Genomic DNA, 17998 nt, shown 5'->3' on the forward strand with positions numbered 1-17998 from the left:
TGATAGAGTGGCAGATATAGGGTGTTTTGGTTGAGGTTGTGTGCAAAGTGAGAGGGTTAGGGAAAATGATTTGGTAAACAGAGAAGAGGTAGTAAAAGCTTTGCGGAAGATGAAAGCCGACAAGGCAGCGGGTTTGGATGGTATTGCAGTGGAATTTATTAAAAAAGGGGGTGAGTGTATTGTTGACTGGTTGGTAAGATTATTTAATGTATGTATGTAGAAAAGCAAATGGATTTGTATGTAGCATTTATGGATCTGGAGAAGGCATATGATAGAGTTGATAGAGATGCTCTGTGGAAGGTATTAAGAATATATGGTGTGGGAGGCAAGTTGTTAGAAGCAGTGAAAAGTTTTTATCGAGGATGTAAGGCATGTGTACGTGTAGGAAGAGAGGAAAGTGATTGGTTCTCAGTGAATGTAGGTTTGCGGCAGGGGTGTGTGATGTCTCCATGGTTGTTTAATTTGTTTATGGATGGGGTTGTTAGGGAGGTGAATGCAAGAGTTTTGGAAAGAGGGGCAAGTATGAAGTCTGTTGTGGATGAGAGAGCTTGGGAAGTGAGTCAGTTGTTGTTCGCTGATGATACAGCGCTGGTGGCTGATTCATGTGAGAAACTGCAGAAGCTGGTGACTGAGTTTGGTAAAGTGTGTGAAAGAAGAAAGTTAAGAGTAAATGTGAATAAGAGCAAGGTTATTAGGTACAGTAGGGTTGAGGGTCAAGTCAATTGGGATGTAAGTTTGAATGGAGAAAAACTGGAGGAAGTAAAGTGTTTTAGATATCTGGGGGTGGATCTGGCAGCGGATGGAACCATGGAAGCGGAAGTGAATCATAGGGTGGGGGAGGGGGTGAAAATCCTGGGAGCCTTAAAGAATGTGTGGAAGTTGAGAACATTATCTTGGAAAGCAAAAATGGGTATGTTTGAAGGAATAGTGGTTCCAACAATGTTGTATGGTTGCGAGGCGTGGGCTATGGATAGAGTTGTGCGCAGGAGGGTGGATGTGCTGGAAATAAGATGTTTGAGGACAATGTGTGGTGTGAGGTGGTTTGATCGAGTAAGTAATGTAAGGGTAAGAGAGATGTGTGGAAATAAAAAGAGCGTGGTTGAGAGAGCAGAAGAGGGTGTTTTGAAATGGTTTGGGCACATGGAGAGAATGAGTGAGGAAAGATTGACCAAGAGGATATATGTGTTGGAGGTGGAGGGAACGAGGAGAAGTGGGAGACCAAATTGGAGGTGGAAAGATGGAGTGAAAAAGATTTTGTGTGATCGGGGCCTGAACATGCAGGAGGGTGAAAGGCGGGCAAGGAATAGAGTGAATTGGATCGATGTGATATACCAGGGTTGACGTGCTGTCAGTGGATTGAATCAGGGCATGTGAAGCGTCTGGGATAAACTATGGAAAGTTGTGTGGGGCCTGGATGTGGAAAGGGAGTTGTGGTTTCGGGCATTATTGCGTGACAGCTGGAGACTGAGTGTGAACGAATGGGGCCTTTGTTGTCTTATACCTCTGTAATTTGAGCACTCACTCTTATCCCCTTTGCCTTTGTACAATGGCACTGTGCAAGCATTCTGCCAATCTTCAGGCACCTCACCATGAATCATTTATTCATATTTATTTTGCTTTGTCGCTGTCTCCCGCGTTTGCGAGGTAGCGCAAGGAAACAGAAGAAAGAAATTGCCCAACCCACCCCCATACACATGTATATACATACACGTCCACACATGCAAATATACATACCCATACATCTCAATGTACATATATATATATATACACACACAGACACATACATATATACACATGCACACAATTTACACTGTCTGCCTTTATTCATTCCCATCGCCACCTCGCCACACATGGAATAACATGACCCTCCCCCCTCATGTGTGCAAGGTAGCGCTAGGAAAAGACAACAAAGGCCCCATTCGTTCACACTCAGCCTCTAGCTGTCATACATACATTAAATAACCTTACCAACCAGTCAACAATACAGTCAAGAGAAAGGTGCAAGAGGTGAAAAAGAGGGCAAATGAGAGTTGGGGTGAGAGAGTATCATTAAATTTTAGGGAGAATAAAAAGATGTTTTGGAAGGAGGTAAATAAAGTGTGAAAGACAAGAGAACAAATGGGGACATCGGAGAAGGGGGCTAATGGGGAGGTAATAACAAGTAGTGGTGATGTGAGAAGGAGATGGAGTTAATATTTTGAAGGTTCGTTGAATGTGTTTGATGATAGAGTGGCAGATATAGGGTGTTCTCGTCAAGATGGTATGCGAAGTGAGAGGGTGAGGGAGAATGGTTTGGTAAACAGAGCAGAGGTAGTGAGAGCTTTGTGGAAGATGCAAGTCGGCAAGGCGGCAGGTTTGGATGGTATTGCAGTGGAATTTATTAAAAAAGGAGGTGACTGTGTTGTTGACTGGTTGGTGAGGATATTCAGTGTATGTATGGCTCATGGTGAAGTGCCTGAGGATTGGCAGAATGCTTGGATAGTGCCATTGTACAAAGGCAAAGGGAATAAAGGTGAGTGTTTAAATTACAGAGGTGTAAGTTTGTTGAGTATTCCTGGGAAATTATATGGGAGGGCATTGATTGAGAGGGTGAGGGCATTTACAGAGCATCAGATTGGGGAAGAACAGTATGGTTTCAGAAGTGGTAGAGGATGTGTGGATCAGGTGTTTGCTTTGAGGAATGTCTGAGAAATACTTAGAAAAACAAATGGATTTGTAAGTAGCATTTATGGATCTGGAGAAGGCATATGATAAGAGTTGATAGAGATGCTCTGTGGAAGGTATTAAGAATATATAGTGTGGGTGTCAAGTTGCTAGAAGCAGTGAAAAGGAGGAGGCAGAGGGGGGTGTCATTTTAGGTGTGGCGGGGTGGCAATGGGAATGAATGAAGGTAGTAAGTATGAAGTATGTACATGTGTAGATATGTATATGTCTGTGTATGTATATATTTGTGTATGTTGAAATGTATAGGTATGTATATGTGCGTGTGTGAACGTGTATGTATATACATGTGTATGTGGGTGGGTTGGGCCATTCTTTCATCTGTTTCCTTGCACTACTTCCTAGATTTGGGAGACAGTGACAGAGTATAATGATTGATGATAATGATAATGAATAGTATTATTTATAAAAGGTTTGATCTGTAAGTCAACCTACCTCAACACATGACGAAAATATAAGCAAGAAACTTTATGCATTTGTTTCCCAGCATCTAAAGAACTGAATGGCAAACTCATGTTTGATTTGTAAACCACTTGTAGAAAGTTTCAACAAGGAAGTTAATCTGGCTCATAATAAAGAAGATTCCTCCTTTGGCCACGAATTATATTTGTTTTCCAGCATTTAAAGAACTTAATGGCCAAAGATCCATAACTGTAGTTTGAGTTTTGCATTAATAAAATGGGGTACCTTTGAACTTGAATGATTGGCTCAGAACTTGTTTCTGTACAAGATAGATTCACCTGCACATAATATCATCGTCATAACATTTCATTCTCTCTCTCTCTCTCTCTCTCTCTCTCTCTCTCTCTCTCTCTCTCTCTCTCTCTCTCTCTCTCTCTCTCTCTCTCTCTCTCTCTCCACTCCTTTCTGTCTTATTTCACTTTCTGATCCCACACTTCTCATTGCAAGTAGTGTCTTTTTTTCTTTTACATGAAGTTACTTGTACTTTTTTCAGGTGCATGCAGGTCGAGAAGTTGAGCTTGCAAAAAGAATTGGTGTGAAGACCGTGCCATACTTGGTGATGTTGCTTGATGGTCATCCGTACCACTATACAGAGGCCTCACTGAGCTTGGTCTCTTCTCTTGGTAAATTTTATGATTATTCATATAATTCAAAGTGCTTCTCGTAACTCTCCTTCCTTACTTTATATTACAAATTGTTTCTGTCAGCCCTGCCATACACTTTCTCAGGATCTTTAAAGCCACTTACAAATCTTTGTTTCTTTAGCTATTTCTGCTACAAATCTTTTAAGCATATGCCTGATCCACACATTAACTCTCCTGAAATCAATGTTCCTCTGTAATCTCATGCTGTGTCCATACCACTGCACTCCCATCCAGCTTTCCAGGTCCACTCAGCAAACACATGCTGTTCCTCTGTAGTTAGAGTATTCCCTTTTACATGTATGGGAGAATGGTGATTGAGAGAGAGGTGGCATGCACAGAGCATCACACTGCGAAGGAACAATGTGGTTTCCGGAGTGGTACAGAGTTTGTGGATCAGGTGTTGGCTTTGAAGAATGTGTATGAGGAATGCTTAGAGAAACAGGGATTTGTATGTGGCATTAATGGATCTAGAAAAAGCTTGCAGTAAGATTGTTAGAGATGCTTTGTGGAGGGTGTTACAAATATATGGTGTGGGAGGAAAACTATAAGGAGCAGTGAAGAGTTTTTACCAAGAGATTAGGAAGAGAGGAGGATAAATTGTTCAGGGTAAAGAGGGGTCTGCAGCAGGGTTGTGTGTTGTCACCATGGCTATTTGATATGCTTTGTAGATGGGATGGTGAGGGAAGTGAATTCAAGGGCTTGGGAGAGAGCAGAAAGTTTGCATTGTGTTGGATAGGCAGGGCCCTGGGGATGAGTCGGTTACTGTTTGCTGATGACACGGTTCTGGTGGCAAGTTTGAGTGAGAAACTGCAGAAGCTGGTTTCTGAGTTTGGGAGAGTTAGTGAAAGAGGAAAGTGGACATTGAATGTGAATAAGAGCAAGGTTGTTAGGTTTAGCAGCAAAGAGAGATAGGTTATATGGAGTTTGAGTTTGAATGGGGAGAACTTGTAGGAAGTGGAGTGTTTTAGATACCTAGGTGCGGACAAAGCAGCAAATGTAACCATGGGAGCTTATGAGCCATAGGGTGAGGGAGGGAGCTTGTCTCAAGCATGTTGACGAGTATGTGAAAAGAGAGGTCACTGTACGTGAGGGCAGAGTTAGGTATTTTAATGGTATAATAGTCCCATCATTTATGGATGTGAGATGTGGGCCTTAGATGACAAAATATAGGTAACTTTTTTAGAAATTAGATGGTGTGTGAGGAGCATTGAACTCCACTGGAGTTCACTAGTTATGGAGATTTTTCCTGTGGCCACCCCCTTGAGAGAGAGTTCCAGCTGGGAACAGGCATCAGAAATAAAGAGATAGAAAAGATAGACTGAGAGATAGGAGTGTTGATTGAATAAGAAACAATGGGGTGAGAGAGGGGTGTGGTAGTAAGGAGAATATGCACAAGAGACCTGTAGAGAGTGTGCTGAAAAGGGTATACATTTGTGAAGTGGAGGGAACAAGAAGACAGAAATGGAAGGATGGAGAGAACGAGGCCTTGAGTGACTGGGCCCTGGACCTGCAGGATAATTTGTGGCATGCATGGGATACAGTAAAATGGAATAATGTAGCATACAGGGGAAAAGTGATATCAGTGGGCTTAACTAGGGCATGTGAAGCAGTTGGAAAACCATGAAAAGGTCTGGTTGGATCGTGGTTGCTGATTGGAGGGCTTTGGTTGGTGTAGGATGCATGGAAGCCAGAGAGTGGATGTGAGTGAATAAGGAAGTTCATCATCATTTCCTGATACTGTCTTGCTGTTTTGGGAAATGGTGAATAAGTATGAAATAAATTTTCAAGTAGAATAGCTTCTTATCAGGCCAGAAACTGTCGCAGAGTTGATGCCTTTACATGAAACAGCAAATAGCATTGTGTTGACTTCACAATCAGCAAACTTGATTTCTGTGTTTGGATTTTTGATATTTATTTACATGGTATTTTGATTATGACTATGTAGCAGCTGATACATTACATGTTTACAGATTTCATCCGTAGCAAGTTTCCTCATAAACTGGTTCTACGAATTACAGAGGAGAATCTTGACAGCTTCCTTGGTGGGTGGATGGATAACAGGGTAGGTGCTCTTGAAATTATAATTTTTTTATACCACTTTTACATTTAATTGGCCAAAGTGCATAATTAACCTCCCTCAGATTGCTTTGCTTATTCCCATGTGTTGGCAAGGTTATGAAAATATAGTAATTATGATATAACTTTGTTTATGTATGTGCATGACCCTCCATTTTTTCCTGTCTTTAGAGTGATCAGGAATTGTGTGGTTATTGATTTCTCTCCTCTACGATGTTTCCTGCAAACATGAGAGATTTTCAGGGAAATTCCAAAGAAAATCAGGGTGGGGCCTTCCACTCTTAAGTATTTCCAATGAGGAAGCACTGGCTTTCCTCACCTTTACATCCATAGCTGCAGCAGCTCATTCTTTTTGGGCCCACCCCTTGGCCAGTCAGTTAACACCAGCAGGATGACATCATGGACCCATTTGTTTTCAGCTGTCCATAAGCTTTCGGTTTTGTGGTATTGTGTGTTTACAGGACATTGCTTCTAGACTAGCTTTTCCCATCCCATGGAGTTTCCTTTTATGTTATATTATTAACCCTTCAACCAGACCTCACCCAGATATGTATTTGCTTAGTAGAGGGCATCTTGTGTAGACTTACAATCTTTGCTTTCAAATCAGAATGAACTATCAGCTGATCTGTAATGGTGGCATGATATGCCTAAAGCCTCGTAGTGCAGCAAATAAACATGAGTTCTTCAGTTACCCTTCAGCTACTGTGGAGAGGATGTTACAGTAGACTGCCAAGCGTAGATGACATCAGGCAGTATTTGAATCTCATGGTTTAGGAATGGGTTGTTGTCCTGAAAAGCATTCATCAGCTGAAAATTCATAAACTAGAACTCTGTTTTCGATTGACTCATCACTGAATGGAAGATACATTCCTACAGGATGTAGCATATCTATCTCTGTCACCCATTTTGTCATGCATTTTTTTTTTTTTTTTTTTTTTTTTAATGTGTTGATAATTATTAGTTCTTGGGTCAGTGAAAAACCTACTGAAAAGATATTCATTATTTTTTATTATATTTTACCTAGTCATTGTCTCGTGCATTAGCAAAGTAGCACAAGGAAACAGATGAAAGAATGGCCCATCCCAACCACATACACATGTATATACATACACGTCCACACAAGTGCATGTACATACCTATACATTTTAACATATACATACACAGACATAAACACACATACACATGTACATATGCATACTTGCCGCCTTCATCCATTCCTGCCGCCACCCTGCCACTCATGAAATGGCACCCCCCTCCCCCCACGCATGTGTGAGGTAGCGCTAGGAAAAAACAACAAAGGCCATATTCATTCACACTCAGTCTCTAGCTCATGTGTATTGCACTGAAACCACAGCTCCCTTTCCACATCCAGGCCCCACAAAACTTTCCATAGTTTACCCCAGATGCTTCACATGCCCTGGTTCAGTCCATTGACAGCACATAGACCCTGGTGTACCACAACATTCCAATTCACTCTATTCCTTGCACGCCTTTCACTCTTGTGTATGTTCAGGCCTTGATTGCTCAGAGTCTTTTTCAGTCCATCCTTCCACCTCCAATTTGGTCCCCCACTTCTCCCCGTTCGCTCCACCTCTGACACATATGTCTTCTTTGTCAATCTTTCATCACTCATTCTGTCCCTGTGACCAAACCATTTCGATACACCCTCTTCTGCTCTCTCAACCACACTGTTTTTATTACCACACATCTCTCTTACCCTTTCATTACTTACTTAATCAAACCACCTCACACCACATATTGTCCTCAAACATTTCATTTCCAACACATCCACCCTCCACACAACTCTATCTATAGCCCATGCCTCGCAACCATATAATATTGTTGGAACCACTATTCCTTCAAACGCTCCCATTTTTGCTCTCCGAGGTAACATTCTCACCTTCCACACATTCTTCAACGCTTCCATAACCTTTGCCCCCTCCCCCACCCTGTGACTCACTTCTGCTTCCATTGTTCCATCTGCTGTTAAATCCATTCCCAGATATCTAAAACACTTCACTTCCTCCAGTTTTTCTCCATTCAAACTTACCTCCCAATTAACTTGTCCCTCAGCCTTACTGAACGTAATAACCTTGCTCTTATTCACATTTACTCCCAGCTTTCTTCTTCTTTCACACTCTTTACCTAACTCAATCACCAGCTTCTGCAGTTTCTCACCTGAAACAGCCAAAAGTGCTGTATCATCAGCAAACAACAACAGATTCACTCCCTAAGCCCTCTCATCCACAACAGATTGAATACTTGCCCCTCTCATCCACAACAGATTGCATACTTGCCCTTCTCTCCAAAACTCTTGCATTCACCTCCCTGACAACCCCATCCATAAACAAATTAAATAACCATGGAGACATCGTGCATCCCTGCCCCAAACCAACATTCACTGGGAACCAATCACTTTCCCCTCTTCCTACTCATACACATGCCTTACATCCTTGATAAAAACTTCACTGCTTCTAGCAACTTACCTCCCACACCATATACCACAGAGCATCTCTATCAACTCTATCATATGCCTTCTCCATATCCATTAATGCTACTTACAAATCCATTTGTTTTTCTAAGTATTTCTCACATACATTCTTCAAAGCAAACACCTGATCCACACATCCTTTACCACTTCCGAAACCACACTGATCTTCCCCAATCTGATGCTCTGTACATGCCTTTACCCTCTCAATCAATACCATCCCATTTAATTTCCCAGGAATACTTAACAAACTTATACCTCTCTAATTTCAACACTCGCCTTTATCCCCTTTGCTTTTGTACACTGGTACTATGCATGCATTCCGCCAATCCTCAGGCACTTCACCATGAACCATACATATATTGAATATCCTTACCAACCAGTCAGCAGCACCCCCTTTTTTAATAAATTCCATTGCAATACCATCCAAACCCGCCACCTTTCTGGCTTTCATCTTCCGCAAAGCTTTCACTACCTCTTCTCTGTTTACCAAATCATTCTCCCTGACCCTCTCACTTCGCATATTCTCCCTAAAGTCTAATAATACTCTCTCACCCCAACTCTCATTTGCCCTATTTTTCAATTCTTGCACCTTCCTCTTGACCTCCTGCCTCTTTCTTTTATACATCTCCCAGTCATGCGCACTACTTCCCTGCAAAAATCATCCAAATGCCTCTCTCTTCTCTTTTACTAACAATCTTACTTCTTCATCCCACCTCTTACTACCCCTCCTAATCTGCCCACCTCTTACCTTTCTCATCCCACAGGCATCTTTTGCACAAGCCGTCACTGCTTCCCTAAATACATCCCATTCCTCCCCCACTCCCCTTTCGTCATTTGCTCTCACCTTTTTCCATTCTGCACTCAATTTCTCTTGGTACTTCCTCACACAAGTCTCCTTTCCAAGCTCGCTCACTCTCACCACTCTTTTTCAACCCAACATTCTCTCTTCTGAAAACCTCTACAAATCTTCACCTTCGCCTCCAGAAGATGATGATCAGACATCCCTCCAGTTGCCCCTCTCAGCACATTAACACCCAAAAGTCTCTCTCACACATCTATCAATTAACACTTAATCCAATAACACTCTCTGGCCATCTCTCCTACTTACATACATATACTTATGTATATCTCTCTTTTTAAACCAGGTATTCCCAACCACCAGTCCTTTTTCAGCACACAAATCTATAAGCTCTTCACCATTTCCATTTACAACACTGAACACCCCATGAACACCAATTATACCCTCAACTGCCACATTTCTCACCTTTGCATTCAAATCACCCATCACTATAACCCGGTCTCACACATCAATGCTGCTAACACACACACTCAGCTGCTCCCAAAACACTTGCCTCTCATGATCTTTCTTCTCATGACCAGGTGCATAGGCACCAATAAACACCCATGTCTCTCCATCCTTTTTCAGTTTTACCCATATCAGTCTAGAATTTACTTTCTTACACTCTATCACATACTCCCATGACTGCTTCAGGAGTATTGCTACTCCTTCCTTTGCTCTTGTCCTCTCACCAACCCCTGACTTTACTCCCAAGACATTCCCAAACCACTCTTCCCTTTACCCTTGAGCTTCGTTTCACTCAGAGGCAAAACATCCAGGTTCCTTTCCTCAAACATCCTACCTATCTCTCCTTTTTTCTCATCTTGGTTACATCCACCCACACACATTTAGACTGAAGAGATATGTATTGCAAAACAAAGATACAATTTACCTTTATTGATAATAGTTTGAAAAATTTGCTATGGATGCTAGCTTTTGCACAAGTGTTTCCCCAGCATACTAGTTTCTCCATGATTTTTGTAAATATCTAGATAAATACTTGGAAAAACAGATGGATTTGTATGTAATATTTAGGCACCTGGGCATGAGAAGAAAGATCATGAGAGGCAAGTGTTTTGGGAGCAGCTGAATGAGTGTGTTAGTCGTTTTGATGCACAAGACTGGGTTATAGTGATGGGTGATTTGAATGCAAAGGTGAGTAATGTGGCAGTTGAGGGAATAATTGGTATACATGGAGTGTTCAGTGTTGTAAATGGAAATGGTGAAGAGCTTGTAGATTTATGTGCTGAAAAAGGACTGGTGATTGGGAATACCTGGTTTAAAAAGCGAGATATACATAAGTATACATATGTAAGTAGGAGAGATGGCCAGAGAGCGTTATTGAATTACGTGTTAATTGACAGGCGCGCGAAAGAGAGACTTTTGGATATTAATGTGCTGAGAGGTGCAACTGGAGGGATGTCTGATCATTATCTTGTGGAGGCTAAGGTGAAGATTTGTATGGGTTTTCAGAAAAGAAGGGTGAATGTAGGGGTGAAGAGGGTGGTGAGAGTAAGTGAGCTTGGGAAGGAGACTTGTGTGAGGGAGTACCAGGAGAGACTTGAGTACAGAATGGAAAAAGGTGAGAATAATGGAAGTAAGGGGAGTGGGGGAGGAATGGGATGTATTTAGGGAATCAGTGATGGAGTGCGCAAAAGATGCTTGTGGCATGAGAAGCATGGGAGGTGGGTTGATTAGAAAGGGTAGTGAGTGGTGGAATGAAGAAGTAAGATTATTAGTGAAAGAGAAGAGAGAGGCATTTGGACAATTTTTGCAGGGAAAAAATGCAATTGAGCGGGAGATGTGTAAAAGAAAGAGACAGGAGGTCAAGAGAAAGGTGCAAGAGGTGAAAAAGAGGGCAAATGAGAGTTGGGGTGAGAGAGTATCATTAAATTTTAGGGAGAATAAAAAGATGTTCTGGAAGGAGGTAAATAAAGTGCGTAAGACAAGGGAGCAAATGGGAACTTCAGTGAAGGGCGCTAATGGGGAGGTGATAACAAGTAGTGGTGATGTGAGGAGATGGAGTAAGTATTTTGAAGGCTTATTAAATGTGTTTGATGATAGAGTGGCAGATATAGGGTGTTTTGGTCGAGGTGGTGTGCAAAGTGAGAGGGTTAGGGAAAATGATTTGGTAAACAGAGAAGAGGTAGCAAAAGCTTTGCAGAAGATGAAAGCCAGCAAGACAGCAGGTTTGGATGGTATTGCAGTGGAATCTATTAAAAAAGGGGGTGACTGTATTGTTGACTGGTTGGTAAGGTTATTTAATGTATGTATGACTCATGGTGAGGTGCCTGAGGATTGGCAGAATGCATGCATAGTGCCATTGTACAAAGGCAAAGGGGATAAGAGTGAGTGCTCAAATTATAGAGGTATAAGTTTGTTGAGTATTCCTGGTAAATTATATGGGAGGGTATTGATTGAGAGGGCGAAGGCATGTACAGAACATCAGACTGGGGAAGAGCAGTGTGGTTTCAGAAGTGGTAGAGGATGTGTGGATCAGGTGTTTGCTTTGAAGAATGTATGTGAGAAATACTTAGAAAAGCAAATGGATTTGTATGTAGCATTTATGGACCTGGATAAGGCATATGATAGAGTTGATAGAGGTGCTCTGTGGAAGGTATTAAGAATATATGGTGTGGGAGGCAAGTTGTTAGAAGCAATGAAAAGTTTTTATCGAGGATGTAAGGCATGTGTACGTGTAGGAAGAGAGGAAAGTGATTGGTTCTCAGTGAATGTAGGTTTGCGGCAGGGGTGTGTGATGTCTCCATGGTTGTTTAATTTGTTTATGGATGGGGTTGTTAGGGAGGTAAATGCAAGAGTTTTGGAAAGAGGGGCAAGTATGAAGTCTGTTGGGGATGAGAGAGCTTGGGAAGTGAGTCAGTTGTTGTTCGCTGATGATACAGCGCTGGTGGCTGATTCATGTGAGAAACTGCAGAAGCTGGTGACTGAGTGTGGTAAAGCGTGTGAAAGAAGAAAGTTAAGAGTAAATGTGAATAAGAGCAAGGTTATTAGGTACAGTAGGGTTGTGGGTCAAGTCAATTGGGAGGTAAGTTTGAATGGAGAAAAACTGGAGGAAGTAAAGTGTTGTAGATATCTGGGAGTGGATTTAGCAGCGGATGGAACCATGAAAGTGGAAATGAGTCAGAGGGTGGGGGAGGGAGCGAAGGTTCTGGGAGCGTTGAAGAATGTGTGGAAGGCAAGGACGTTATCTCGGAGAGCAAAAATGGGTGTTTGAGGGAATAGTCGTTCCAACAATGTTATTTGGTTGCGAGGCATGGGCTATAAATAGGGTTGTATGGAGGAGGGTGGATGTGTTGGAAATTAAATGTTTGAAGACAATGTGTGGAACCACTATTCCTTCAAACATACCCATTTTTGCTTTCCGAGATAATGTTCTCGACTTCCACACATTCTTCAAGGCCCCCAGAATTTTCGCCCCCTCCCCCACCCTATGATCCACTTCCGCTTCCATGGTTCCATCCGCTGCCAGATCCACTCCCAGATATCTAAAACACTTCACTTCCTCCAGTTTTTCTCCATTCAAACTCACCTCCCAATTGACTTGACCCTCAACCCTACTGTACCTAATAACCTTGCTCTTATTCACATTTACTCTTAACTTTCTTCTTCCACACACTTTACCAAACTCAGTCACCAGCTTCTGCAGTTTCTCACATGAATCAGCCACCAGCGCTGTATCATCAGCAAACAACAACTGACTCACTTCCCAAGCTCTCTCATCCCCAACAGACTTCATACTTGCCCCTCTTTCCAAAACTCTTGCATTTACCTCCCTAACAACCCCATCCATAAACAAATTAAACAACCATGGAGACATCACACACCCCTGCCGCAAACCTACATTCACTGAGAACCAATCACTTTCCTCTCTTCCTACACGTACACATGCCTTACATCCTCGATAAAAACTTTTCACTGCTTCTAACAACTTTCCTCCCACACCATATATTCTTAATACCTTCCACAGAGCATCTCTATCAACTCTATCATATGCCTTCTCCAGATCCATAAATGCTACATACAAATCCATTACAATATACTATATCATTTACCAAGTATGAAATGGAGGTTTACCCATTGAATGTTCCCAGTCCATGTTTACCCACTGAATGTTCTCAATCCGTTCAGTCTCTCCTTCAGCCTTCTTTTACTTAGAGTCACAACGTTTAGGTTTCTCTTATCAACTGTATTACCTAACTCTTGTCTTTTGATCCATGTTACCAACAAGGATATTCAGACATCATCCAGACCTTGGAGGACACAGCCTTGCTTGGCTCTTTCTTTTGTTCATTTTTAAAAAGTGATAATACAAGATTGGTTTTCAGCCCTCTGATTCAAGCCCCTGTTTGTTGACTCATATGACATGCTGGAGATATTTGGGTAGGATTCCTACTTCCCTTTTACTGTTGATAGCATTTGGATACATGGCCTTATTTTGTTCTACTCAGTTTCAGTGTTTTTCATGTGAGGACTCATATAGTTTGTTCTGTAATTTGTACGGCAGGAATGTGTAGTCATGGTAGTATCTTATGTATTAAGATGTTATTCATTAACAGGTTCGTGTCTTGATTTTTGGACGCTTGGACATCATTCGATTGCGATACTTAACAGTTGGCTGGGAGTTTCGAGAAAGAGCTGTCATTGGGTAAGTGATATTTTTTAGTATCTTCATTTATTATTGTACTTTTTCATGAAACTTTATGTTAATGCCAGAAGCAGTAAGTTTATTTAGCCTTCTTTATAGTAAATTGCAATATTGATCTTTTTTTCATATATACATGTTTGCCATCTTCTGCACTAGCAAGGTAGGGCCAGGAACAGAAGAAAAAGCCTTCCTCATATGCTCATGTCCTTGTTTATTTGTCATGGATAATGCACTGAAAGTTGAGTATGATTGAGAAAACTGAACAAGGGGTCCTAAAATGGTTTTGACCTGTCAAAAGTGGTTGGAAAAGAGAGGAGAGGGAGACCAAGAAGGAAATGGAAGGATGGAATGAAAGAGGTTTTAACAGGGTATGAACATGCAGAGGGTGAGAGGCATGCATGGGATAGAGCGATTTATCGTGATGTGATATACAAAGGGTGAATTGCTGTCAGTGGACTGAACTAATGCATATGAAGTGATTAGGGGAAACCATAGAGAGACCTGTAGGGTTTGATTGTGGAAGGTGGCTTTGGTTTCAATGCATAATACATGACGGGTAGATTGTGAATGTAGACATATGAGGCTGGTTTTCACATGTTCCTGACATTGCCTTGCAAGATGAAGTTGGTGGACTGATATGAAACAAAGTAAATTTATATTCAGCGGTGTAGAGTGAAATATTTTTTATTATATTTTCTGAATTTCAAGGTATGTTCAGATGGACCGAGCTGACACAGATAACATTCGAACACGATACAGCGTATCCAACAAAGTGGACACCCTGCTTGTCTTTCATGAAGACATGCATACACCAGTGGCTTCAGTAGCAATGACGGACTTGCCATACCCTACCATGAAAGATATTATTGAAGGCAATAAATTCCTTGTCTTGCCTCGACTCTCCTCACAGGTATTATATGTGGATCTCAAGAGTAATGTACTAACTAGACAGAGATTATATGAAATTATGCTAAAATAGTTGTGAAGGGTATCAGTATTGTGAGATTTTTGTGTTGTGTTCAGTGAAGTTGGGTATATTGATTTAGTTTGTCTCTTCATATATATTTACATCTCACATCAAAGCTATTTAGCCACTGGAAATGAACAAACTACATTCTTTTAGGCTTATTTGTTTTCAGTTTGATTTTTATCAAATATGCTGTATCCTGCTGTTTAGCAGGATGGCACATGAACAAACTCCCTTATACATCTCTCTCCTCTTTTTCTTGTTTAGGAAAGTAACTTGGATTCTGTTAGGTCCTATTGTTTAGTTATTTTTAAGATGATCAGTTGATGCTATTATATTCCCTTTAGTAATTTCTGTGTCATCAAAATGTTTAAACATTTTGCCATCTAAATTTTCTCTGGTCCTCATCCTCTACACCATCTTATATTGATCAGTCAACATTTGGCATATTTACAGTGGGGTATTTTTGTATTTTTCCTCTGATTTAAATGGTCTTGTCTCAAATTTTATATCCTTTGCCTTGTTCATATACAGTAGCTTATATACACACTCTTAGCAGAGGTGTTATAAAAGAGAAAAGCCTTGTTTTAAAAGGAGATAACTGTTTCACCAGTGGTAAAATGCTCACCATTATCTATCCACACACTGTTAAAGACAACAGCTTGCTGTAAGGCAGGATAAAAGAATTAATTCACCACTGGATGATTTATAAGGTGCAAAACGCACAGCAGCAATGAAGTAATTTCCACTACAGCACTTTACATTTTATTCTCATTTATCATAAGGGTTCTTTTTCTAAAAACCTTAAGTATATTTTCTCATAGAAACCAATTTATTAATGAGGGACACAGTCATGGGTGGTAATTACTTGGGTGCCGGGATGGTTTCTTGGCCATAAGCACCAAAGTGCTGTATTGTAGTATGGTATATATTGAGCGCAGTAACCGATGTTTCACTGATGGGTAGCAAATATTCAATTTTTTTTATTAATAATCATAATTACAGTAGTTGGTAGGCAGCCAACAACCTGGGAGGTATATTACCAGTATTACCCACCTGGATATCAGGAAGGTTATTGACAGCTGCTGGGTGAGCCAGGACTTCAGTGGTTGCCAAGTTGCACACCTCTGACGCAGGTAGCTATCTTTCTCGATGCCTCACCCTCATGTGGACTACTGGCATTCTGCCCATAAACGGACAATCTTTCCTTGTTGTACGTAACACTTGACAAAACTTAACTCACACAGCTCATTCTTTGTGACTCCAGATTTTCCTTCAGTGAGTACCATTTGCTAGCCCTGTCTTTTAGCAAAATGGTAGGAGCAATAAGTAGAAGTAGTAGGTAGGAGCATTAGGTGGAAGTAGTAAGTAAGAGCTTAGGTAGAAATAGTCATTTGGAACATTAGGTAGGAACCTCCGTAAATACTGCACTGGAGTTGCCCTCTGTCAGTGGCCTGTTGAGGGTGAGTCACTAAAGGCTAAGAAGTGGCACGAGTCCACTAGTTATGGAGGCTCTATTGCTGTGGCCACCCCCTTGAGGGAGCTCCAGTTGGAACGTGCTTCAGAGATAAAGATGCATAGATAGAATACAGTAATTTGTAAATGCAACATTGCCCAAATAATCCATATTTCTTGATTTATTTTGACTAGAATGTAAGGGTGCCTGACACAGGCACCATATGATCATATAAGAAAAATTAGTGGATTCATCAATAAAAGAAAGGTAAGAAAAAAAGCAGTTCCACTGTTTCATATAGATTCTTGATTTTTTTTTTTTTTTTTTTTTTTTTCCCCGCTGTCTCCCGCGTTTGCAAGGTAGCGCAAGGAAACAGACAAAAGAAATGGCCCAACCCACCCCCATACACATGTATATACATACATGTCCACACACGCAAATGTACACACCCACACATCCCAACATACACATATATATACACACACAGACACATACATGTATACACATGCACACAATTCACACTGTCTGCCTTTATTAATTCCCATCGCCACCTCGCCACACATGGAATAACATCCCCCTCCCCCCTCATGTGTGCGAGGTAGCGCTAGGAAAAGATAACAAAGGCCCCATTCATTCACACTCAGTCTCTAGCTGTCATGCAATAATGCCCAAAACCACAGCTCCCTTTACACATCCAGGCCCCACAGGCTTTCCATGGTTTACCCCAGACGCTTCACATGCCCTGATTCAATCCATTGACAGCACGTCGACCCCGGTATACCACATCGATCCAATTCACTCTATTCCTTGCCTGCCTTTCATCCTCCTGCATGTTCAGGCCCCGATCACTCAAAATCTTTTTCACTCCATCTTTCCACCTCCAGTTTGGTCTCCCACTTTTCCTCATTCCCTCCACCTCTGACACATATATCCTCTTGGTCAATCTTTCCTCACTCATTCTCTCCATGTGCCCAAACCATTTCAAAACACCCTCTTCTGCTCTCTCAACCACGCTCTTTTTATTTCCACACATCTCTCTTACCGATACATTACTTACTCGATCAAACCACCTCACACCACATATTGTCCTCAAACATCTCATTTCCAGCACATCCACCCTCCTGCACACAACTCTATCCTTAGCCCACACCTCTCAACCATACAACATTGTTGGAACCACTATTCCTTCAAACATACCCAGTTTTGCTTTCCGAGATAATGTTCTCGACTTCCACACATTCTTCAAGGCTCCCAGGATTTCCACCCCCTCCCCCACCCTATGATTCACTTCCGCTTCCATGGTTCCATCCGCTGCCAGATCCACTCCCAGATATCTAAAACACTTTACTTCCTCCAGTTTCTCTCCATTCAAACTTACCTCCCAATTGACTTGACCCTCAACCCTACTGTACCTAATAACCTTGCTCTTATTCACATTTACTCTTAACTTTCTTCTTTCACACACTTTATCAAACTCAGTCACCAGCTTCTGCAGTTTCTCACATGAATCAGCCACCAGCGCTGTATCATCAGCGAACAACAATTGACTCACTTCCCAAGCTCTCTCATCCCCAACAGACTGCATACTTGCTCCTCTTTCCAAAACTCTTGCATTCACCTCCCTAACAACCCCATCCATAAACAGATTAAACAACCATGGAGACATCACACACCCCT

At 41.5% G+C, this 17998-nt stretch overlaps 1 protein-coding gene across 2 annotated transcripts in view; it reads left to right on the top strand.

Moving 5' to 3' along the window:
- l(3)80Fg (dnaJ homolog subfamily C member 16 l(3)80Fg) overlaps positions 1 to 17998 on the top strand; it is a 93026-nt gene that overhangs the window by 30099 nt on the left and 44929 nt on the right. For both annotated transcript variants that reach the window (XM_071696583.1, XM_071696582.1), the window contains exons 5-8: positions 3677 to 3806; positions 5798 to 5889; positions 13810 to 13898; positions 14607 to 14808. In XM_071696583.1, coding sequence (XP_071552684.1) covers positions 3677 to 3806; positions 5798 to 5889; positions 13810 to 13898; positions 14607 to 14808 — 513 coding nt within the window. The remainder of the gene's footprint in view (positions 1 to 3676; positions 3807 to 5797; positions 5890 to 13809; positions 13899 to 14606; positions 14809 to 17998) is intronic.

Source organism: Panulirus ornatus, chromosome 59 (assembly GCF_036320965.1).
Source record: "Panulirus ornatus isolate Po-2019 chromosome 59, ASM3632096v1, whole genome shotgun sequence".
NCBI classification, from domain to species: Eukaryota; Metazoa; Arthropoda; class Malacostraca; order Decapoda; family Palinuridae; genus Panulirus; species Panulirus ornatus.